Source organism: Sus scrofa, chromosome 14 (genome assembly GCF_054392235.1).
Source record: "Sus scrofa isolate SSC_HxYL_T2T_F1_AM1 chromosome 14, Sscrofa_HxYL_maternal_Yorkshire_Landrace_v2.0, whole genome shotgun sequence".
Taxonomy (NCBI): domain Eukaryota; kingdom Metazoa; phylum Chordata; class Mammalia; order Artiodactyla; family Suidae; genus Sus; species Sus scrofa.
Window position 1 is genome coordinate 99921976 of NC_139396.1, and position 24088 is coordinate 99946063.

Sequence of the window (24088 nt, forward strand, 5' to 3'; positions counted from 1 at the left end):
TTAACCACTGCGCCACGACAGGAACTCCTAATTTATTGGTTCTAATAGCTTGTATGAGTGTGTCTGTATGTAGATTCCATTGAATCTGAACAAGTGCGGTTTTGTTCCTTTTTAAACTGTATGCCTTTTATTTCTTTGTGCTGCCTTATTCTACTGGCTAGATTATCCAGTGTTTTATAGAAATGGTGAGAGTAGACTGTCTTGTTCCTGATATTAGGGGGGAAGCATTCAGTCTTTCATCATTAAGGATGATGTTAACTATAGATTTTTTTAAAGATACCCTTAATCAACTTGATTAAGTTTCTCTCTATTCATAGTTTGCTGAGAGTATTTATCAGAAATGAATACTAGGTTTTGCCAAATGCTTTTTTGTGTGTCTTTTGAGTTGTGTGGTTTCCCTATTTTAGCTGATGAATTATTTTAATTTTCAAGTGTTAGGAGTTCCCGTCGTGGCGCAGTGGTTAACGAATCCTACTAGGAACTATGAGGTTGCGGGTTTGGTCCCTGCCCTTGCTCAGTGGGTTAACGATCCGGCGTTGCCGTGAGCTGTGGTGTAGGTTGCAGACGCGGCTTGGATCCCGCGTTGCTGTGGCTCTGGCGTAGGCCGGTGGCTACAGCTCCGATTCGACCCCTAGCCTGGGAACCTCCATATGCTGCGGGAGCGGCCCAAGAAATAGCAAAAAGACAAAAAATAAAATAAAATAAAATAAATAATTTTCAAGTGTTAAACTGACTTCACATTCCTGGGATAAACATTATAGGTTATATTGTATTATCCTCTTAAAATATTGTTGGATTTGATTTGCTAAGATTTGTTGAAAATTTTTGCTTCTATGTTCTTAAGGGTTATCAGGCTATAGTTTTATTTTCGTATAATATCTTTATCTGGTTTTGGTATGAGAGTAATAACTAGCCTCATGGAATGAATTCAGAAATATCCTCTCCTTTTCTGGAAGTGTGTTATTTTAGTAGTCTGTTTCTTCCAACTTTTGTGCTATTGTTGACATGTATTTTACTTCTGTATTTACCCATATTGTTACCATTTCTGGTATTCTTCAGTGCTTCGTTTAGATTCATATTTTCATAAGATGACATTTTTGTTCTGCCTGAGGGTTTCTTTTTCACCTTTCTGTTACTTCATGTCTGCCAGAGATGAAATTGTTCAGCTTTTGTGAGTCTGAAAAAGTATTTTACCTTTGTTTTTGAATGACATTTTACCAGTTAGAGAATTACAGGTTGACGATTTCTTTCAGTATTTTAAAAATTGTCACAGTCTTCTAGGTTGCCTTGTTTCCACTGAGGAATCTGCTGTCATTCTTTTTTCCTATGTATGTAACATGTGTATTTTCTATTTTTGCTTGTAATATTTTCTCATTGTCACTGGTTTTGAATAATTTTATTATGATGCGGTGTGGCATGGTTTTTTGTGTGTTTATGTTTGGAGTTTGTTGAGCCTTTTGGATATATGTATTTATAGTTTTCATTGAATTTTGAAAAATCTTGGTCATTGTTACCTCATTTATTTTTTCTGTGCTCTCTTCTCTCTCTTCTCCTTTGGGAACTATGATTACACAACTCTTAGGTTATTTGAAGTTGTCCTACCTCTCACTGATGTTCTTTTCCTTCTTTCTTTTTTTTTTTTTTTTTTTTTTTGATCATGGTAAAGTATATGTAACATAAACTTGTATGTTAACCATTTTTAATTGCTGCACAATTCAGTGGCATTGAGTACATTTACATTGTTGGAGTTCTTGTCGTGGGTCATCTGTAAGGAGCCTGACTGGTATCCATGAGGATGTGGGTTCGATCCTTGGCCTCTCTCAGTGGATTAAGGATCTGGCATTGCCATGGGCTGTGGTGGAGGTTGCAAATGTGACTCAGATCTGACTTTGCTGTGGCTGTGGTGTAGGCTGGCAGCTGTAGCTCCCATTCGACCCCTAGGCTGGGAACCTCCATATGCTGCACACGTGGCCCTGAAAGCAAAACAAACAAACAAAAATTGTTGTTAAGTCATTACTACCATCCATTTTCAGAACGTCTTCATCATCCCAAATGGAAAGTCTCTTCCCCTGTGTAAAGTAATTCTCCTTTGTCTCCTACTGCACAATCCGTGGAAACCATCTACTTTCTGTCTCTATGAATGTGACTGTAGCTGTGTCATAGGCCTCAGCTGCAGCTCCACTTGATCTCTTGGCCTCGGACCTTCCATATGCCACATGTCCGGCCGTAGAAAAAAAAAGAAAGAAAAAAAAAAATAATATAGACGTGTGGCTTAAACAACACATTTCCTACAGTTCCGGAGGCTAAAGAGTCCAAGTTCAAAACACTACCAGATGTGGTGTCTGGTGAGGGCCTGCTTCCTAGTTCATAGATGGTCATCTTCTAGCCATGTCTTTACATGGCACAAGGAATGAGAGAACTCTCTTGGGCTATCTCTTATAAGGGCACTAATCCCATGAATGGGATTCATGAGGGTTCTGCCTTCATGACCTAATCACCTAATGTTATCCCATTGGGGGTTAGGATTTCAACGTATGAATTTAGGGGGAACACAGACATTCAGTCCATAACAAGTTCTCTGTTTTGCATCCTTCTCCTCTCTAGTATTCTATCCCATTAACACTAACCGCGTTGATTTCCCAAGACTCCGAAGTCTGTTTCAATTCTCCAAGTCTTCTGGGCCTTACCAAATTTCCATCCTGTACTACTCATAACTAGGACAGTAGGGTTCACTTTGTTTCCTGTCTTTTAAGGATCTCCGTTGTTGTCTGGTGCCTAGCGTCTTGAATTGTTCCCCCATATGTTTTATCTGTTTTTTGGTTGTTTGAGATGGAAGGGTAAATCTCATTTCTCATATTACTTCTCGGTCAGAAGCAGAAGTCCCTTAGCTGATAATTGATTCAAACTAATTACTGGTTAAAGCTGAAAGTGTGCCGAAACATTTACTAATCTAATTTCTTCATTTTGTAGATGTGGATGACCTATAGCTGTCATTTTCTTCATTAAAAGTCTTCTGTTCCCTGTAGTTCCTAAGGTATAACATAAATATTAAGTTGGACCTGAAGCCTTTTATCATCTTTCCGTATCTGTTTAGTGCAGGTTTTCACAGTGTTAGCTAAATATGCGCCTCTAACTATATGTACTCAGCGTACAATTAAAGGACGTGTGCTGAGTTGATGAAGCACAGCAGTGCAGTGTGTCATGCTTTCAGGGCATTGCCACAGCAGGCTCAAAAGACTTCCAAGAAACTTTCTTTTATGAAAACTCATATTTTCTAGCAGCTAAAACAGCAGCATCAAAGCCTGAGGGTTATACTGAGGGTTTAAAGAGTAGATGGTTAACCAGAATGATGGTGATGTAAGACAAGAAAAAAAAAAAACATGAAAGAGATCATTTTGAGCAGTGTATGAGAGGAAACTGAAGAATAAGGCTACAAGGATGGGCGTGACTTGGAACCCATTGGTGGTAAGTTGTTAGAGAAAGGAGAAAGGTAGCGGAATAGAAATAAAATGACAGAATATGGTCTTGTTTTGCATGAGATGAACTTCTCATATTTGTTACATCATAGTTATTAAAGTGTTCATAGCATATGCTTATTGGATATTCAGGGATGAAATAATTTATTCAGAGAATACCTTGGGGAAAAGATAAGTATGTAGTGAGTAGAATGAAACCATCTGGCTAGGTATATGAACTAAAACATTGCAAAATCATTTAAAATGAAATTATATATATGCATATATGTGATAAAAGCTATAAAATAATATACATCAGTGTGTATAAATTCCATGAATTGAAATGAATAAATCATAATTCCTTAGCCTCTGGGATGGTGATTATATACTGTAGCTGAAACAAAAGGTTGAGTAAGAGTTTTTGGGGTTTTTTTTTCTGTCTTTTTGCCATTTCTTGGGCCGCTCCTGCGGCATACGGAGGTTCCCAGGCTAGGGGTGGAATCGGAGCTGTAGCTGCCAGCCTACGCCAGAGCCACAGCAACGCGGGATCCAAGCCACGTCTGCAACCTACACCACAGCTCACGGCAACGCCGGATCGTTAACCCACTGAGCAAGGGCAGGGACCGAACCCGCAACCTCATGGTTCCTAGTCGGATTCGTTAACCATTGAGCCACGACGGGAACTCCGAGTAAGAGTTTTTGTAGCTCTGTAGTAAATAAGAATTAGCAATTTTAAGACATATAGGTTCTTTATAGATGGATAGGCTGTTAATTTTCTGGAACTGCAAAGCTGTTGTGGATTAATACTACTGAAAGTTCTGCTTGGAAACAAAGCGTGATTTAAGGTCCAAAAACTGGGATTGCTTTTTAGTAATAAAATAAATATTAAATGAGCATGCTTCTTGTTGGCTGAATATTTTTGATGGTATAAGAGGTACTTATGTTGTTGAGTATTTGCCTTTTTTAGGTGGTTATAAGTCTTCATGGCAAGAGTTTATGTGGATAGAAGAAAAATGCAGAACAGTAACAGTTCTTTACTCTCCTCAGCATAAGGAAACAGAAAAATTTTCATAGCCAAAAACACATGTTATAAGGGAATGATAAGCACTAAAATCAGCAATTACTACATCTGGGAGGAGAGGAAGGGGCTTTTGTCGGGGAAGGACATTCACTTATTGATGTTTTGTTTTGCTTTTTATTTTTTGTTGTTTATTTTTTTGGCCATCCATGGCATGCACAAGTTCTTGGGCCAGGGACTGAACTTGCGCCACAGCAGGGACCCAGGCAGCTGCAGTGACACCAGGCCCTTAACCCGCTGCACCACAAGAAAACACCCAGTGTTCTGTTTCTTCATCTGGGTGTTAGTTATAGAGGTGAAAATTCATCAAGCTCTATACTTATGATCCACACTTTATGTGTGTTAAGCTTGATTTTAAAAGTTTGCTTTAGGAGTTCCCTGGTGGCTCAGTGGGTTAAGGATCCAAGCAAAAAAAAAGAAAGAAAAAGAAGCAGAACATTTTTTTTAAAGTGATTTTTATTTTTTTCCATTATAGCTAGTTTATGAAACAGAACATTTGTATTGAAACTGATTTTTTTTTTACCCCCAAGCTGGGTAGTGGGCACATGGGTGTTTGTTGAATCATTCTTTCTTCTTCTTTTTAATGCTTTAAAGTTTACCTAAAGCGTACTTTATTTTTTTTTTCTTTTCAGGGCCACATCTGTGGCATTTGGAAGTTCGCAGACTTGGGGTTTAATTGGAGCTGTAGCTGCCAGCCTACACCACAGCCATAGCAATGCCAGATGTGAGCTGAGTCTGCAACCTACACCACAGCTCATAGCAATGCCGGATTCTTAACCCACTGAGCGAGGCCGGGGATCATATCTGCTTCCTCATGGATGCTAGTTGGTTTCATTACTTCTGAGCCACTACGAGAACTCGTACAATGTTTTTTAAAAATCTTTTCAAAACAAAATATGGTCTTTATATATCTGGAAAATGTGAGAAACCCATCAGCTTTCATAATTGAGATAGTACTTAGTAGTTGAGAAAGTACTTTTTTTTTTTCCATGTAGTCCTTTGTCTCCCATTTATCTGATAAAGTTTATAGATCTGCTATAGGCCCAAGTTACTAAACATTTTAAAATGAAAAAAGAACATAAACAGCTGTGTGGGGTCAAAGTAGTAAAAATTATTAGTACTTTTTGAAACGGTCAGTAAATTATTGGCCTTTTATAATTGTAGTGTAAAATATGATCCTCAGTTCCTGTCGTGGCTCAATGGAAACAAATCTGACTAGCATCCATGGGGATGCAGGTTCAATTCCTGACCTCGCTCAGTGGGTTAAGGATCCAGTGTTGCTGTGAGCTGTGGTATAGGTCACAGATGAGGCTCGGATCTGACATTGCTGTGGTTGTGGCATAGGCCTGTAGCTGCAGCTCTGATTTAACCCCTAGCCTGAGAACCTCCATGTGCTGCGAGTGCAGCCCTAAAAAGCAAAAAAAAAATAAAATAAAATAAGGTCCTCAAATTTATGAGTATATTGAAATGTTTGATCACAAAATATCAATGATAGTTTAAGAAGGAAGGAAATTCCTTATTCAGTTCTGTCATGGAATATTCAAAGTATAGAAAGAAATAAGCTCTTAAGATATTTTTAGATATGTATATCTAGTTTAAAGGCTTTATTATATCTGTGATAGAAATTATTTGTGTTGTAGATAGAAATATGCATAATCTACGGGATTTCCTGAAATTAGTTATCTATCTGCTTTTGTGAGGTTGTTTTTTTTTTTTGTTTGTTTGTTTTTTCCTTTTGGAGGCGAGGGAGATACTTATTCTATGAACATGAAGATTTCTGAAATTTGATTTGTTTTTTATGTATAGCAAATCTTTTTAAGTACCTCATTTTATGAAAAGTGTTGAGTTTTTCTTCTCACTTGTTCTCAACAGTAGGCTTTTTCTTTTCTTTTTTTCTTTTTTGGCTGAACCCAAGGCACATGGGTTCCCAGGCCACAGATCAGACCTGCGCCACAGCAGCAACACAAGCCACTTCAGTGACAGCTCCAGATCCTTATCCACAGCAGAACTCCAACAATTGGCTTTTTGTAATTATATTATGGCTTGCTATGATTTGGAAGAGCCACACTAGTAAAATACTATAAAACATTCAAAACATATTTCTGTAAAAATATTTGGTCATTAGCTTTCCATCTGCTATTGGGGTTCTATGCATAAACTTATTAGGATGTTCATTTATTGAAAACTACTCATTGAATAATCTTTGTTTCTTTTACTCTCTTCTAGAAGCCAGTAGGGCAGTTTAGGTAAATTACAGTTTTTGGTGTGTTTATGTGTATTTGGTCTTCAAAGGAATTGTTAGGACATACTGAAGTTTTTGTTCTACTTTTCTGTTTTTCCTTGACAGGCAGTGGAAGAGGAAATGGCTGGTCCTAATCAACTCTGCATTCGCCGCTGGACTACCAAGCATGTTGCTGTTTGGCTGAAGGATGAAGGTTTTTTTGAATATGTGGACATTTTATGCAACAAACACCGACTTGACGGAATCACATTGCTAACATTGACTGAATATGATCTCCGGTCTCCTCCTCTGGAAATCAAAGTCTTGGGGGACATTAAAAGGTTAATGCTCTCAGTTCGAAAACTGCAGAAAATACATATTGATGTCTTAGAAGAGATGGGATACAATAGTGACAGCCCCATGAGTTCCATGACTCCTTTCATCAGTGTTCTTCAGAATGCAGAGTGGCTCTGTAATGGGGAGCCTTCACATGACTGTGATGGACCCATCACTGATTTGAATTCTGATCAATACCAGTATGTGAATGGCAAAAACAAACATTCTATTCGAAGATTGGACCCAGAGTATTGGAAAACCATATTGAGTTGTATATATGTTTTTATAGTATTTGGATTTACATCTTTCATAATGGTGATAGTCCACGAGCGAGTGCCTGACATGCAGACCTATCCACCACTCCCAGATATATTCTTAGACAGGTAAGTTTTTTTTTTCTTTCATAATTATTACTATTATTATTACTTTTGTCTTTTGTCTTTTTAGGGCCACACCTGCGGCATATGGAGGTTCCCAGGCTAGGGGTCAAATCAGAGCTGTAGTTGGCAGCCTTTGCCACGGCCACAGCAACGTGGGATCTGAGCCATGCCTACGACCTACACCACAGCTCACGGCAACACTGGATCCTTAACCCACTGAGCGAGGCCAGGGATTGAACCCGCAACCTCATGGTTCCTAGTTGGATTTGTTTCCGCTGTGCCACAATGGGAACTCCTCATAATTATTTTTTTAGTAATGAATTTTATTACATTTATAGGTGTACAACAATCGTTACAACCAAATTTTACAGCATGTCCATCCCAGACCTTCAGTACATCCCCCCACCCCCTAACCTGTCTCATTTGGAAACCATAAGCTTTTCAAAGTCTGCGAGTCAGTATCTGTTCTGCAAAGAAGTTCATTGTGTCCTTTTTTTAGATTCCACATATAAGTGATAGCATTTGATGTTGGTGTCTCATTGTTTGACTGACTTCACTTAGGATGGTAATTTCTAGGTCCATCCATGTTGCTAAAATTGCTGTTATTTCTTTCCTTTTAATGGCTAAGTAATATTCCATTGTGTATATGTACCACATCTTCTTGATCCACTCCTCTGTCGATGGACATTTAGGTTGTTTCCATGTCTTGGCTATTGCAAATAGTGCTGCAATGAACACTGAAGTACATGTGTCTTTTCGAGTCATGGTTTTCTTTGGATAGATGCCCAGGAGTGGGATTGCTGGATCAAATGGTAGTTCTATGTTTAGTTTTCTGAGGAATCTCCATACTGTCTTCCACAGTGGTTACACCAATTTACATTCCCACCAACAGTGTAATAGGGTTCCTTTTTCTCCACACCCTCTCCAGGTTTTTCTCCACACCCTTTCCAGGTTTGTAGACTTTTTGATGATGGCCATTCTGGCTGGTGTAAGGTGGTACCTCATCGTGGTTTTGATTTGCATTTCTCTAATAATGAGTGATGTTGAACATCTTTTCATGTGTTTTTTGGCCATCCGTATGTCTTCTTTGGTGAATTGTCTGTTTAGATCTTGTGCCCATTTTTGGATGGGGTTGTTTGGTTTTTTTGGTATTGAGCAGTAGGAGGTGTTTATAAATTTTGGAGATTAATCCCTTGTCAGTCAATTCATTTGCAAATATTTTCTCCCATTCTGTGGGTTGTCTTTTCATTTTGTTTAGGGTTTCCTTTGCTGTGCAGAAACTTTTAAGTTAGACAGGTAAGTTTTATTTCCTGTTGCCAAGTTTGTGGAAGATTGCTGTAATAGCAGCAATAATAATATTTTCATGATAATTATGTTGTTTATTACTGTTTTTTTTTTTTTTTTTTGTCTTTTGTCTTTTTTGTTGTTGTTGTTGTTGCTATTTCTTGGGCCGCTCCCGCGGCATATGGAGGTTCCCAGGCTAGGGGTTGAATCGGAGCTGTAGCCACCGGCCTACGCCAGAGCCACAGCAACGCGGGATCCGAGCCGAGTCTGCAACCTACACCACAGCTCACGGCAACGCCGGATCGTTAACCCACTGAGCAAGGGCAGGGACCGAACCCGAAACCTCATGGTTCCTAGTTGGATTCGTTAACCACTTTAACCACTGCGCCACGACGGGAACTCCTATTACTGTTATTTTGATTGATATGTACTTTCCGTTTGCTTCATCTGTAGTATATAAAGATATGCTTTGAAATTGCCTTTTCCCTTTGGAGTAAACTAGACCTTAGGCCTAGATGAGTAGGAGGGATCACTGTTTATTTTTCTATAGCTATGTTATAGCTCCTTGGATACTTCAAATATTAATCCTAGAATGTTATTTGTAATTAATGGAATTTGGATTTTTGGTGTTTTTCTTAAGATGAATAGGGTTTTGCTTTTCTAAAAATATGAGGAAGTCTCCTGTATCATCAAATAAATTGGATTATCACAAATACTACAAACTTATACATTCATGCAAAACATTCATGTTTTTATGAATACCAAATGCATAAAAAAGAATATAGTGGAGTTCCCCTCATGGCTTAGCAGGTTAAGAACCCAACTAGTATCCATGAGGATGCAGGTTTGATTCCTGGCTCCACTCAGTGAGGTAAGGATCCAGTGTTGCCCTGAGCTGTGGTGTAGGTTGCAGACAGGGATTAAATCCCCAGTTGCTGTGGCTGTGGTGTAGGCCAACAGCCACAGTTCTGATTCAACCCCTACCCCAAGAACTTCCATATGCCTTAGGTGTGGCCCTGAAAAGAAAAGAAAAAAAAAAAAAGAAAGAAAGAAAAGAAAAGAATATAGTTTATTATATGAAAAGTAAGACTAAAATAAAACTCAGAACTATTAGTTTTTGGGGGTTTTTTTGTTTTTCTTTTTGGCTGCCCCTCAGCATATGGTGTTCCTAGGCCAAGGATCAGATCTGAGCCACACAGCAGCTCTGGGAATACCAGAGTGTCTTTAACCCATTATGCCAGGCCAGGGATCGAACCTGCATCCTGGCACTGCAGAGACACCACCAATCCCATTGTGCCATAGCAGGAACTCTACAACTCTTAGTTTTTGTATTTTTGATTTTTAAAAAAACTTTTTAAAGTTTGTAGTGCTGCCTTGTTTGTTTTTATAAAATGTTGTGCCCTTCTGAAGGGGCCGTATACTATATGGGTGTTTAGGTTTTTGTTTTTTTTTTTAATGAATTAAAGTGTCCATGTTAAGATGGCAGAATGACATGTATATCACATTTTATTCCCTCTCAAGCCCTAAAAGTATAGTAAAAAAAAAAAAAAAAAAAAAAAAAAAACTGGCACAACATTGTAAATCAGCTTTATCTTAATTAAAAAAAAGAAAGAAAGAAAAAGTATAGTAAAGAAGTTTTGTTTGTTTATTGGTCTTAAGTTGTAAACTCACAGGGGTGGGGCAGATAAGAGAGAAGAAAACAGCCATATATTTTTGTAAGTTTGAAAGCAGATGGGTGAGTGGCAACTAACAGACACAAAATAATCTAATTCTAAAGCAGCAGTCAGGAAAACTGAGAACCAACCCAGTCTGTGTTTCACATTTCTCAAGGCTCTGGATACTGTAGGTGAAAGGGTGGTGCTAAAAGGAGAACTGAATGAAAACTGTTTAAGAAGCTGTTAGATCCCTTTATCTCCTCCCTGATTCCATACAATTTTTCCAACAGAAGACCCTAAAAAAGTAATGAAGAAAGCATATGAATATCTGGGGAAAGGCTATTTTAGGCAGAGGAAAAAGCAAGGTACAAAAATGCTGAATCAGTAGTGGGTTTAGCATGTTTGAGGAACAGCAAGTGAGGGGGAGGTATACTTGGAGATGAGATGAGGAGACAGGAATCCAGATTGTGTAGGTACCAGATTGTGTAGACAATCCTAAGGACTTCAGCTTTCATTGTAAGTGAAAAGCATTTAGGAGAAGAATAGAATGATCTAACTTCATTTTAAAAGGTCATTCTAGGAGTTTCCTTGGTGGTGCAGTAGGTTAAAGATCCAGTGTTGTCCCTGTTGTGACTCAGGTTGCAGCTGTGGTGCAGGCTCGATCCCTGGCCCTGGAACTTCTGCATGATTCGGGGTGCAGCCAAAAAAACAAAAACAAACAAACAAAAAAACACAATACACTCTAATCTTTGTTGTATTGAGAATAGCCTAGGGATAGGAAAGCAAGGGTTAGTTAAATTATTGAATTCATGTAGACAAAGATGAGGTTGATTGGATGAGGATAGTAGTGGTAGAGATGGCATGAACATCAAATTTATACAAAGGCAACAATATATGCTTATGGATTTGCATGTTAAGTGCAAGAGAAATCAAGGGTTATTCCAAGATTTTTGACCTGAGCATCTGGAAGGATGGAGTTGCTCTTTATGGAGGTAGGAAGACTGTGAAAAGACCTGACTTGGAGAGAAAAGTAAGGGTTTGGTTTTGGATGTCAAGTTTGAGGTATCTTTTACAGCAAATCAAAGGTCAAGAAAAAAGATAGAAAGATGAGTTAGAGTTCAGAGAGGTCTAGTATGAAATTTGGGAGTTATGAGCATAGGTAAAGCTGTGATACTAGATAAGGTTATCCTAGGGAATGAGTGAAGAATGGAAAAGAAGATTAAAGATTTAGCCCAAGAACAAGTGTAACATTTAGATGTCAGAGAAATAAGGCAAAACCAGCAAAGAAGACTGAGTAGGTCAGGACAGAGAGAGAAAGAGTATTCTGGAAGCCAAGTTAAAAAAAAGTTGGGTTTTGTTTGTTTGTTTGTTTTTGCCACACCCTTAGCCTGAATAAGGTCCTGGGCCAGAGGTCATACCCGAGCCACAGCAGCATCCTGAGCCACTGAAGTAACAAGGCTGGATCTTTAACCCACTGAACCACATGGGAACTCCAAAAAAAAAAAAAAAAAAAAAGTATTTTAAGAAGGCAGGAATAATTAATAATTAGTGTCAGGCATGCCCAAAGGATCACGTGAGATGAGGGTGATTGTAATAGGTTCAAGAGAGAATGTGAGACTTACTGGAATTTACGTAAATGTCTGTCTCCAGAAATAGGAAACCACACATGCACAGAATTATGCACTGTGACATTATTTGTAAAAATTGTAAATATTGGAAAAGATCTAATGTGTATCCATGTAAAAATTGGTTGAATATGTAGTGGTATGCCCATTCAGTAGAGTACTGTTAATCATAGAAAAGAATGAGGAAGATTGGAGTTTCCGTTGTAGCTCAGTGGATTAAGAACCTGACTGGTATCCATGAGGATGCAGGTTCGATCCCTGGCCTTGCTTAGTGGGTTAAAGAATCCAGCGTTTCTGTAAGCTGCAGTGTAGGTTGCAGATGCAGCTTGGATCTGGCATTGCTGTGACTGTGGCGTAGGCTAGCAGGTGCAGCTCCAATTCATCCCCTAGCCTGGGAACTTTCATATGCCTCAGGTGTGGCCCTGAAAAAAAAAAAAAAGAAGATGATTTTTATGAACTGATATTAAATGGTTTGTAGAGAAAACTCAGTAGCTATGAAGCATCATGGTTTCTAAATACCAATCTCTACTTAAAAGGAACAGACCAGGGCTCCTTAGAGAAATGGCTAATTTTAAGTCTGAGGCATGATAAGCATAAAATGAGCCTGAAACAGATCTTGTGCCATAAAGCAAGGAAGTGGAAACCAATGGAAACCTATCAAAAGAACAAAAAAAAATGAGGTTTTTTTTTGTTTGTTTGTTTGTTTTTGTTGTTTTTTTTTTGTCTTTTTGCCCTTTCTTGAGCTGCTCCCGTGGCACGTGGAGATTCCCAGGCTAGGGGTCGAATGGGAGCTGTAGCTGCTGACCTATGCCAGAGCCACAGCAACGTGGGATCTGAGCCTCATCTGCAACCTACACCAAAGTTCATGGCAATACCAGATCTTTAACCCACTGAGCAAGGCCAGGGATCAAACCTGCAACCTCATGGTTCTTAGTTGGATTCGTTAACCACTGTGCCACATTGGGAACTTCCATATGAGTTGGTTTGAAGGGGCTCCTGCTAGTCAAATTAGGACAGTTGGGACATACAAAAGCATAATGATGGTAACAGATTAAAATATATCGAGTTAGGAAAAGAATCTGTGACCCCATATGATAAACAAAACAAACAAAAAATGATGAAGTGGAGGGAAGTTCTTATAGGGAATTACCAGGGAACCAAGCACAGTGCATGAACTTTAATTGGATCCTAAATCAAGAAAAAAAAATACTGCTGTAAAGAACATTTTAGGGACAAATAGAAAAATCTGAATATGGATTGCTTATTAAATGATACAGTTATAACACTAAATTGGTCTTACAAGTTGCTGGGTGTGGTAGGGTATTGTGTTATGAAAAGGATATCCTTGTTCTTAAGAGACACATGTTGAAGCATTTAAGGGAGAGGTATCAGTGTCTGTAACTTACTTTTGGAAGGACTTAGGCTCCTCCAAAAGAGTATGTATGTGTATGTGTTTATGTATTTGGGTATATATAGAAAAAGGAAAATAAAGCAAATATGGAAAAATATTAATTATTATAAACAATTGATAGATTTAAGTGAAGAATATATTCTTTCAACTTTTGTTATGATCAGAATTTTTCAAAATAAAAGAATTGGACAAAGAAATGATAAGAGAGAGAAAGAAAATGGGAAAAGAAAAATTGTAAGTCTTTAAAGTTCTTTTAAGTTTTCCTGTGAGGGCAGCAAAGAAATGGAATTGTAGCTTGGGGAGAGGAGGAAAGGATATGGAGTTACTAGGGTTTTGTTTTGGATATGCTGTATTATATAGCATGATTGTTGTACTGATGATAAGAATGACCCAATTTAGGAGGAAGGAGGTGCTGTTAGAGTGAAAAAAGGGTATAATTGATGGAGTCATGTCCTTGAGCAGATGAAAAGGAGTGGGATCTAGTAGGTGGGAGAGGCTGGTCTTAGGTACATGATCTGTTCATTCGTAATGGAGGGAAAGGTAGAAAATACGGAAACAGAAGATGGCTAGAGCATGAGGGCATGCTCCTGTTTGTTTTTATGTTCTTTGCAAATAGAGATTTAGAAGAGAGAGACAGTTGGAAGTTTGAGGAGAAAAATGATGAGGTGTAAAATAGTCATCTAGGAGAATGAATCGACTTGGGTGATGTAGTAGCAGCACTAAAGGGTTTCTTGCACTTAATAGTCATGTTGACATTGTGTGTTTTTACTGGCCTCATTCAACTGCACAGGTACAGGTTTAGACTAAGTAGATAATTGGATTTAAGTGGAGGTGAAGTTTTGCTAGGCAGTACAGTGAAGGAAAAAGAGGAAAGGGAGTGATTATAATGACTCACCATGGACTTAGGTAGATAAGGAGGGACAGGTGGATATAAGTAAAGGACATTGAAAATGTTATAAGATCAGTAATGGATTATAGGTCTCAGAATTATTGAAGTTAGAAGAGTTGAAGGAATAAGATGGAAATATAAGAGGTGTTAGTGTAGGATTCTTGACATTGAAATTTTGAAGAATAATCTTGGTAATGACAAGATCTAGTTTATAACTATGGGAGTGGGTTACTGAAGTAGAGTAAAAGGCAAAGTCAAAGGAAGAGAAGTAAGTAAAGAGAAGAGGGAGAAGGGCACAGATCACAGCAGGAGAAGTTTGGGGTGGAGTAACAGTGAACCAAAAGCTAAAATCTCAAGAAATCAGGAGTTCCTGTTGTGGCTAGCAGACACGAATCCGACTGGAATCCATGAGGATGCGAGTTTGACCCCTGGCCCTGCTCAGTGGATTAGGGATCTGGTGTTGCCGTGGGCTGTGGTATGGGTCACAGACATGGCTCGGATCTGGCATTGCTGTGGCTGTGGTTTAGCACGGCAGCTATAGTTCCGAATCGACCCCTAGCCTGGGAACCTCCATATGCCACAGGGGTGGCCCTTAAAAAAAAAAAAAAAAAAAACTGCAAATGAATGCTGAGTTTCTATAGATGACTGTAACAAGGCATAATGGGAGAAAAGAGGGGAAATGATCTGGAAGAACAATGAGGATTTTATTTTAGTGTACAATTCAGTGCTTTTTAGTGAATTTACAAAATTGTGTAACAAGCACCACTAATTCCAGAACATTTTCACCACCACCCCAAAAAACTCATATCTATTATCAGTCACATGCAATTTCTTTCTTCCTCTAAACCCTGGCAACCAGTCTACTTTCTATTTTTATGAATTTGTCTATTCTAGGAATTTCATATAAATGGAGTCATACAACATGTCGCCTTTCTTGGGGTCTGGCTGCTTTCCTTTAACATAGTGTTTTTAAGATTCATCCATATAAGTATTATGTATCAGGGCTTCCCCCCCTCTTTTTTTAACCTTTCATTTCACCTTTATTTTTTTTTCATTATTCATTTATTTATTTATTTGTCTTTTTAGGGCCACACGGCAGGGCATATGGAGGTTCCCAGGCTAGGGGTCGAATCAGAGCTGTAGCCGCTGGCATACACCACAGCCACAGAAACGCCAAATCTGAGATGCATCTGTGACCCACACCACAGCTCATGGCAACGCTGGATCCTTAACCCACTTAACAAGATCAGGGATCAAACCTGTGTCCTCATGGATACTAGTCAGGTTGTTTTCCACTGAGCCATGGCAGGAACTCCTTTTTCGTTTTTTAAAGTTTTATTGAAATATAGTCTATTTACAATGTTGTGATAATTTCTCCTATACTCAAAGTGATTCAGTTACACATACACACATATTCTTTTTCAGATTCTTTTCAAGACTTCTTTTTATTACAGAATATTATTTTGTTGTATGAATATACTACATTTAGTGTATCCATTTATCAATTGATGAGTTTTGAGTTGTGTCCACTTTTTGGCTACTATTAATAATGCTGCTATGAACAAAGGTGGTTTTTGTTTGTTTTTTGTCTTTTTAGGGCCACCCCCACGGCACATGGAGGTTCCCAGGCTAGGGGTTGAATCGGACCTATAGCTGCCGGCCCTCACCACAGCCACAGCAATGCCAAATCTGAGTCATGTCTTCGACCTGTACCACAGCTCATGGCAACTCTGGATCCTTAACCTACCAGTCGAGGCCGGGGATTGAACCTCCATCCTCATGGATGCTAGTCAGATTGTTTCCACTGAGCCACGATGGGAGCTCCAACAAAGTTTTGTATAGACACGTATTTCAGTTTGCAGTGGAGATTTGAAACCAAATTTTGCCTAACAGTCTATAGTTCCACTAACTACAAAGCCCCATGCTCTTAAGCATCTAAACTTATTCACAGGAGAATGGAAGCAAGTGCTGTTAAGTGTTTCTCCTATATCCCCTTGGATCTCTCTCTGTCTCTCTCGCGCTCTTTTTTTTTTTTTTTTTTTTTTTTTTTTTGGTCTTTTAGGGTTACAACCCGCAGCATATGGAGTTTCCAGGCTAGGGGTCGAATTAGAGCTGTAGCCGCCAGCCTGCATGCCACCACAGCAACGCCAGATCTGAGCCTTGTCTGCAGCCTACACCATAGCTCACGGAAACGCCAGATCCTTAACCCACTGAGCGAGGCCAGGGATCAAACCCACATCCTTATGGGTGCTAGTCGAGTTTGTTAACCCGCTGAGCCATGATGGGAACCCCCCCCTTGGATTTCTTTTCCATTTCCTTGTATACTGATACTTCCAAATGTATGTCTTTGTTGGAGACCTGCTGGAACATACTTTGCCTGCTTAAAAAGAGAGCCAGACATGCTTGGAAATGTACATCTCTCCAGCAGCGGCCTTTAACCAATGATTGATGAGGTAGAGTGTAAATATTTCATTTCTCTTTGACCAAATTGAGACAGCCTTTGGGATGGACCTACACTGTCTCCCAGATTCCCCACAGGATTGAGCCAAAGTTACCTTTGCCTGAGTTTCCCACAGGGCTTGGCTTGATGTCTCACCCTTGCTTTGCTTCCTTTCCTTCCTGATCTCCTTTCCCCTTACACAATGCTTTTCCCTTGGGAACATTCCTTATCACTTTCACAGTGATCTTTGTTTCACAGTCTGCTTATGAAACTTATTTGACACAATTCCAAGAGCTTCAGCATCATAAACAAAAAATTAGGAGATAGAGGTGTTTCTCCAGACAGGCCCACTTATAAGTGAGGAGGGATAGCTGATAACTGTAATAGCAGGGGAGGAAACAGAAGCACTATAAAAAGCAAATACAAATAATGGAAAAACCACATCAATCTGAGATTCAACTGCCCTTCATTTCTCAGTAGTCCCTGAGGTCATTACCATGTCCAGAGTAATAATCATTGTTCACAATGATGACTCTGCGTCATCAAAGAAAATAAAATTCTATGCAGAAGAAAAAAGACTAATGTGTATAATGAATGCATTTTCAAAGGCTTTGCATCAAAATAAGTATGAGATATTGAATACTCATTTGACAGTTATAACGCTTTACTAAAAACAAGAAAAATTGGGGGTAGGGGACCCCAGTAATCTCATAAAGGCAGAAGCAGTGGTGATAATGAAAATTTGGAAAGTAGAAAGCTAAGTGCCAGTTGTGAGATTGGGATTGGAGATTAGCAGTGCCCAAGAGGTAAGTTTATTTGTACTGCAGTGTTCCAGAAAACTCTCTAAACAGGCAGTGTCATGCATCTCTCAAGACTAGGTACAGATGGGAACTAAATATGGGAGAACTGGTCAAAAATCAATTTAAGAATTTGCTCAGCTGCAACAGAAGTCAGGTGGTTTATTCTCCAGAGTAGTTGAATGTGAAGGACTCTGGACTTGAGGACACCATGCCCAGATGAGAACAAAGGTGCATATTTTCAAGGTTATTAACTGTAAATCTATGTTACTAAGAATTCCAGCTCCTTTCTCTCAGTAGCCAGACTTCTTTCCCATCCCCAGTCATAGCCAACCCTAATCCTCCAAGCAGGAGAACAGATTCCTCTCCTTGGAAAACCTGCATAAGAGAAACTGACTCATCCAGACCTCTGTTTTGTCACTCTACAGTGAAACCCACAATTCGATGAGCGCAGTCCATGCACACAGAACATTGCATTGGTTATTTTGTGGTTTTTTTTTTTTAGTTCTTCATTGAGGAAAACAGATTGATGCAAATAGAAAAAAGCAAATTCAGAAACACAAAATTGGGAGCAGAAGAATACTTGAAAAATAACCGTATTGTCACAAATAAGAGATAGTGCATTCTTTGAAACAGTAACAGGCTATAAGAAAGGAAAATTCAGAGAAAATTTTTTGAAAAATAATGAGTGAAAGTAGAAATTTAAAATCCAACAGGATAGGCGTTCCCTTGTGGTGCAGCAGGTTAAGGACCTGGCATTGTCATTGTAGCAGCTCAAGTCGCTGCTGGATCCCTGGCCCAGGAGCTTCCACATGCCATGGACATAGCAAAAAAAAAAAAAAAAAAAAAAAAAAAAAAAAAAAAAAAAATCCAGCAGGAAAATTGGAACCTAGATCTGATGAAATTCCTCAGCATGTAAAGCAGAGATAAGAAGTAGAGGAGAAAAAGTAAGATCAATCCAGTTGGCCCAACAGTGGAAAAAATAGGGTGAGTTTTAGGAAGAATATGTAGAGAAAGTAAAGGGGAAGATATTATCTAAGATACAATTCAAAGAAATTTCCCAAAACCAAAGAACATGAGTTTCTAGATTGAAAGGGTACACTAAAAACCCAGTGCAAGAAATGAAAATTTTCAGAACACTAGATATAGACAGAAGATACTAAATGCTTCTTTTTTTTAATTTAAAAAAATTTTACTTTTTTTATTGCCCCACCCACAGCTGATGAAAGTTTCTGGGCCAGGGATTGAATCTGAGCTGCAGGTGTGACCTACACCTCTAACATTCTGAGAGAGCATAATATCTAACCTAGAATTTTTGTCCAGATAAACTACCAGTTAGACATAAAGCTAGACCCAAGGATATTTAAAATTTATAAGTATCAACAAAATTTACTCTCCATCCCTACATCTAGTAGAATTGCTAAAATGAAAAAAATTGGTAATGATGAGGCCTGACGAGGATTCAGAACAACTGATAATCTCATTGCTTGTAGAAATCCAAATAGTTTTTTAAGAAGTTGTTCACACTTAACATAGGAATCAACAGTTTCATTCCTAGTTATTTACCCAGGAGAAATGAAAATATATGTCATGCAAAGACTTGTATGCGGCCTTTATTTATAATCAGTCAAATCTGGAAATAGCCCAAAGTATCTGTCAACTAGTGAAAGGATAAGGAAATTATAAAGAATTGTATATGCAATAATATAGATGAATTTGAAATATATTATGTTGAGTGAAAACAGCCAGATATAGGAGTTCCCACTGTGGCTCAGTGGGTTAAAAACCCAAGTAGTATCCATGAGGACATGGGTTCAATCCCTGGCCTTGCTCAGTGGGTTCAGGATCCGGTGTGTCCCAATCTGCAGTGTAGGTTGAAGATGTGGTTCAAATCTAGTGTTGCTGTGGCTGTGGTATGAGCCAGTAGCTGCAGCTCTGATTCGATCCCTAGCCTGGAAACTTCCGTATGTCGAAGGTGCAGCCCTAAAAAAGAAAACAGCCAGATATGAAAGGTATTTAGACAAATGCTGTGTGATTGTGTTTGTATACCATTCTGGAAAAGGTAAATGTATAGGAATCAGAAATCAGATCAGTTGCCCTGGCTAAAGTTAGGGAGGGGGTTGACTACAAAGGGACATAAGGGAACTTTCTGGAGATGAAAATGTTCTGTATCTTTATTATAGTGGTGATTACATGACTGAATATGTTTGTCAAAACTTATTGTAGGAGCTCTCCTTGTGGCTCACCTGTAACAAACCTGACTTGTATCCATGAGGATGCGGGTTCCATCCCTGGCCCTGGTTAGTGGGTTAAGGATCCAGCATTGTCGTGAGCTGTGATGTGGATCCACAGATGTGCTCAGATCCCACATTGCTGTTGTTGTGATGTAGGCTTGCAGCTGCAGCTGCGATTCAACCTTTATCCTGGGAACTTCCATAAGCCACATGTATGGCCATAAAAAGAAAAAAATTAAACTTCAATAAATTTGAAATTAAAAACAACTTTATTCTCCAGTCTCTCTTTTGAGAAAATAATGGGAGGATATGCTACATCAAAACTAAGGAGTAGGAGTTCCCATCTTCTGGCTTAACCATAACGAATCTGACTAGAATCCATGAGGATGTGGGTTCCATCCCTGGCCTCCCTCAGTGGGTTAAGGATCCAGCATTGCCGTGAACTGTGGTGTAGGTCACAGATGTGGCTCAGGTCCCAAGTTGCTGTGACTGTGGTGTAAGCCAGCAGCTATAGCTCCATTTTGACCCCTAGCCTGGGAACCTCCATATGCCACGTGGTGTGGCCCTAAAAAGCCAAAAAAAAAAAAAAAAGCCTAAGGAGTAAACTGAAAAAGAGGAGGACATGGGATTCAGGAAACAAGATCCAATATAGAAAAAGGGAATTTCCAAGATGGGATTTAAATTTTATTCCAAGAAATAACTATGCTAGAGGACTAGCAAGTGCAGCCTCTCTGAAGAAGGCATTCTAGGAGAGATTTCTCCCAAGGGAAAAATGGAAACTTTTTTTTTTTCTTTTTAGTGCTGCACCCATGGCATATGGAGGTTCTAAGGCTAGTAGTCTAATCAGAGCTGTAGCCGCAGGCCTACGCCACAGCCACAGCAATGTGGGATCCGAGCTGTGTCTGTGACCTATACCACAGCTCATGGCGATGCCGGATCCTTAAGCGAGGCTGCAACCTCATGGCTGCACTGAGCAAGGCCAGGGATCAAACCCGAAACCTCATGTTTCCTAGTTGGATTTGTTTCCACTGTACCACGACAGGAACTCCAAAGTTTAAATTTTTAAAGAGGTCTTTCTTTTATCTGGAAACTTCTATAATGTGAAATAACCCTTTCCTCAGTAATCCCAGATAAATAAGGCAGCAATAGATTAAAATTACATAAGAGGATAGTACTGGGAACTCTACCCAGTATTCTGTGATAATCTATATGGGAAAGGAATCTGAAAAAGAAAAAAAATGCATAAGAGGAGTCTTTTTTTTCTGGGGTAAAAATTAAAAGATAAGTCCCTGAATGAAGATGATTGACTCTCTTCAGTTACTCTGAATGAGGTTTGGAGTATATACCTATTAATATCTTTGAAATTCATGTTTTCTTTCTTATAATATCTTTATTTCCTTGTTAATAAACTTAACATACTATTGTATACAAATTTTTAGTGAAAATTTACAAAGAGTAAAAATAAAACTATCCATAATCTACCAGTACTACCTATTTAGATTAATTCATTTCCATCTCCTCCTTCCCACCCCTTTTCTTCATCTTCTCCCTTCTTTCTTCTTCTTCCTCCTCTTTCTTCCTCTTTTTCTCCCCCCTTTTCTTTTTAATTAAAAAACATGATAAGCCTTTTACTCATGAGTAATCACAGGAGCTATGGATTTGGCGAGGAAAGAGAGATCAATGGAAGAGATAGAAGGAGATCCTGCTGTGGTATAACGGGATAGGTGGTGTCTCTTTAGCACCAGGATGCAAGTTCAATCCCCAGCCTGGCACACTGGGTTATAAGGATCCAGGGTTACCCTAGCTGTGGGGTCAAAATGGTGGCTTGGATCTGATCTCTGGCCCTGGAATTCCATGGGCCGTGGGGCAGCTAAAAAAAAAAAAAAAAGAAAAAAAGAAAAAGAAAAGAAAGAAAAAGAAAAGATAGAAGAAAACAGGAATGTAAAACAAAGGAGGGCAGAGAGTAATAAAGGAATGAAACAAACAGAAACTGTATTTACTTCCTTGATAACAAAATCAAATATACTTAAAGAAAAAAAAAAAGTCCGGTTCAAGCACTGATTGCTGGATTCTGAAATGAGCACATCATTTAAGAAGTGAGCCTTGGGAGTTCCCGTCGTGGCGCAGTGGTTAACGAATCCGACTAGGAACCATGAGGTTGCGGGTTCGGTCCCTGCCCTTGCTCAGTGGGTTAACGATCCGGCGTTGCCGTGAGCTGTGGTGCAGGTTGCAGACGCGGCTCGGATCCCGAGTTGCTGTGGCTCTGGCTTAGGCCGGTGGCTACAGCTCCGATTAGACCCCTAGCCTGGGAACCTCCATATGCCGCGGGAGCGGCCCAAGAAATAGCAACAACAACAACAACAACAAAAAAGACCAAAAAACAAACAAACAAACAAAGAAGTGAGCCTTGGAATTCCCGTTGTGGCACAGTGGTTAACAATCCTACTAGGAGCCATGAGGTTGCGGGTTTGATCCCTGACCTTGCTCAGTGGATTAAGGATCTGGCGTTGCCGTGAGCTGTGGTGTAGGTTGCAGACGCGGCTCAGATCCCACAGGCTCTGATTCGACCCCTAGCCTGGGAACCTCCATATGCCAAGGGAAGCTGCCCTAGAAAAGACCAAAAAAAAAAAAAAAAAAAGAAGTGAGCCTTTTTCCCATTGTCTTTTGGGGCAGTCATATGTCCAGGTCTGTCATGCTGTGGGGAAGAGAAGAAGGCTGTTACTTCTTTACAGAGGACTGTGATTGGGAATCACAGACAAAGAGGTTCTGGTAAATGAGGTACTTAACGAAACAGTTTTTTCCTCCAGTTTCTCCAGATAGCTTTTTCTAAAAGCGGTAAAAGTTAAGGAAAGCAATTTCAACGTCATTATTAGAAGAGTATTTTATTTTATTTTATGGCACCATTTACGTACACATACTGTTGTCCAAAATGTATTTTTTTTCTGTTTCAGCGTTCCCAGAATTCCTTGGGCCTTTGCCATGACAGAAGTATGTGGCATGATTCTGTGCTATATTTGGCTCCTGGTTCTTCTTCTTCACAAGCACAGGTACCTCTCTCATTCTGTTAAAAGATTGAAAATGTATTGACTGTCTTAATGGAAAGGTCATCAGACCTCCATATCTCTTTTTTTTTTTATTATTCAATGAATTTATTACATTTGTAGTTGTACGATGAACCTCCGTATCTCCTTTTGCAGTTAGTTTCCTTGTTAATTGGGACATTATGGTTATTGATAGAGGAAAGTGTTTGGGGTTTGATCAACAAAAGAGTAAAGCATAGTAAAGAAAAAAAAGGAAAAAAAATAAAGAGCATATAAAGCCTAAAGTAATACCTACATATTTAGTAATATTCGGAGTGAATTTTGTAGGGAAGGATTAGAGATGGTGATGTTCAGCCGTGGGCTCTTTTTTGTGTGTGTGTGTGTGTGTCTTTTTTGCCTTTTCTAGGGCTGCTCCTGCGGCATATAGAGGTTCCCAGGCTAGGGGTCTAATCGGAGCTGTAGCCACCAGCCTACACCAGAGCCACAGCAGCATCTGTGACCTACACCACAGCTCACAGCAATGCCAGATCCTTAACCCACTGAACAAGGCCAGGGATGGAACCCGCAACCTCAGGGTTCCTAGTCGGATTCCTTAACCACAGAGCCATGACAGGAACTCTGACCACTCACACTGTTAAGTGTAGCCATACCTTTCTTTGGAAACAAATCAGAAATGTCACTTTGTATAGAAAGGGTAGAAACCTCTCTAATGTCAGTCTTTGGCCAGATGTTTGGATAGAAGAAATAACTCTCTACTTGGAGGAGGCCCATTAAAAAAGAGGTAATTTTGCACACCTCAGACATTTAGCAAATGTGGTTTATTTCAGATGGTTTAGGAAATGCTAAATAAGGTAAATGTTTCTTCCACATTGCGTCAAGAAATATAAAGGGAAGAATTTTTTATTTAAAAAAGGAGAGAAACAGAAGAGAAAGCTTCTTTCCTGCTTTAATGAGGGGGAATTATTTAAGTAAAAAAATAAGGCATAGTGTGGAATTTAAAGAATAATACAATGAATTTATTTACAAAAAAGAAACAGACTCACAGACATAGAAAACAAACTTAAGGTTAGCAAAGGGGGAGGGGAGGAAGGGATTAACAGATACTACTATAAATAAAATAGATAAACAACAAAGATTTACTATATAGCACAGGGAACTGCATTCAGTATCTTGTAATAACCTAGGGATCAGTTATTATAAGAAAAGAATCTGAAAAAAATATATACATATTATAACTGAATC

At 39.1% G+C, this 24088-nt stretch overlaps 1 protein-coding gene across 13 annotated transcripts in view; it reads left to right on the forward strand.

Moving 5' to 3' along the window:
- SAMD8 (sterile alpha motif domain containing 8) overlaps positions 1-24088 on the forward strand; it is a 59351-nt gene that overhangs the window by 20482 nt on the left and 14781 nt on the right. For 12 of the 13 annotated variants that reach the window (XR_014828173.1, XR_014828170.1, XR_014828171.1 and 9 more), the window contains exons 2-3: positions 6881-7473; positions 22757-22852. Coding sequence is in view for 9 of the 13 variants with exons in the window: in XM_005671120.4 (XP_005671177.1) it covers positions 6881-7473; positions 22757-22852 (689 nt within the window). In the remaining 4 variants the exon portion in view is untranslated. Of the gene's footprint in view, positions 1-6880; positions 7623-9637; positions 9815-22756; positions 22853-24088 lie in introns of those variants that run through there. The other variant, XR_014828172.1, reaches the window with a different exon arrangement.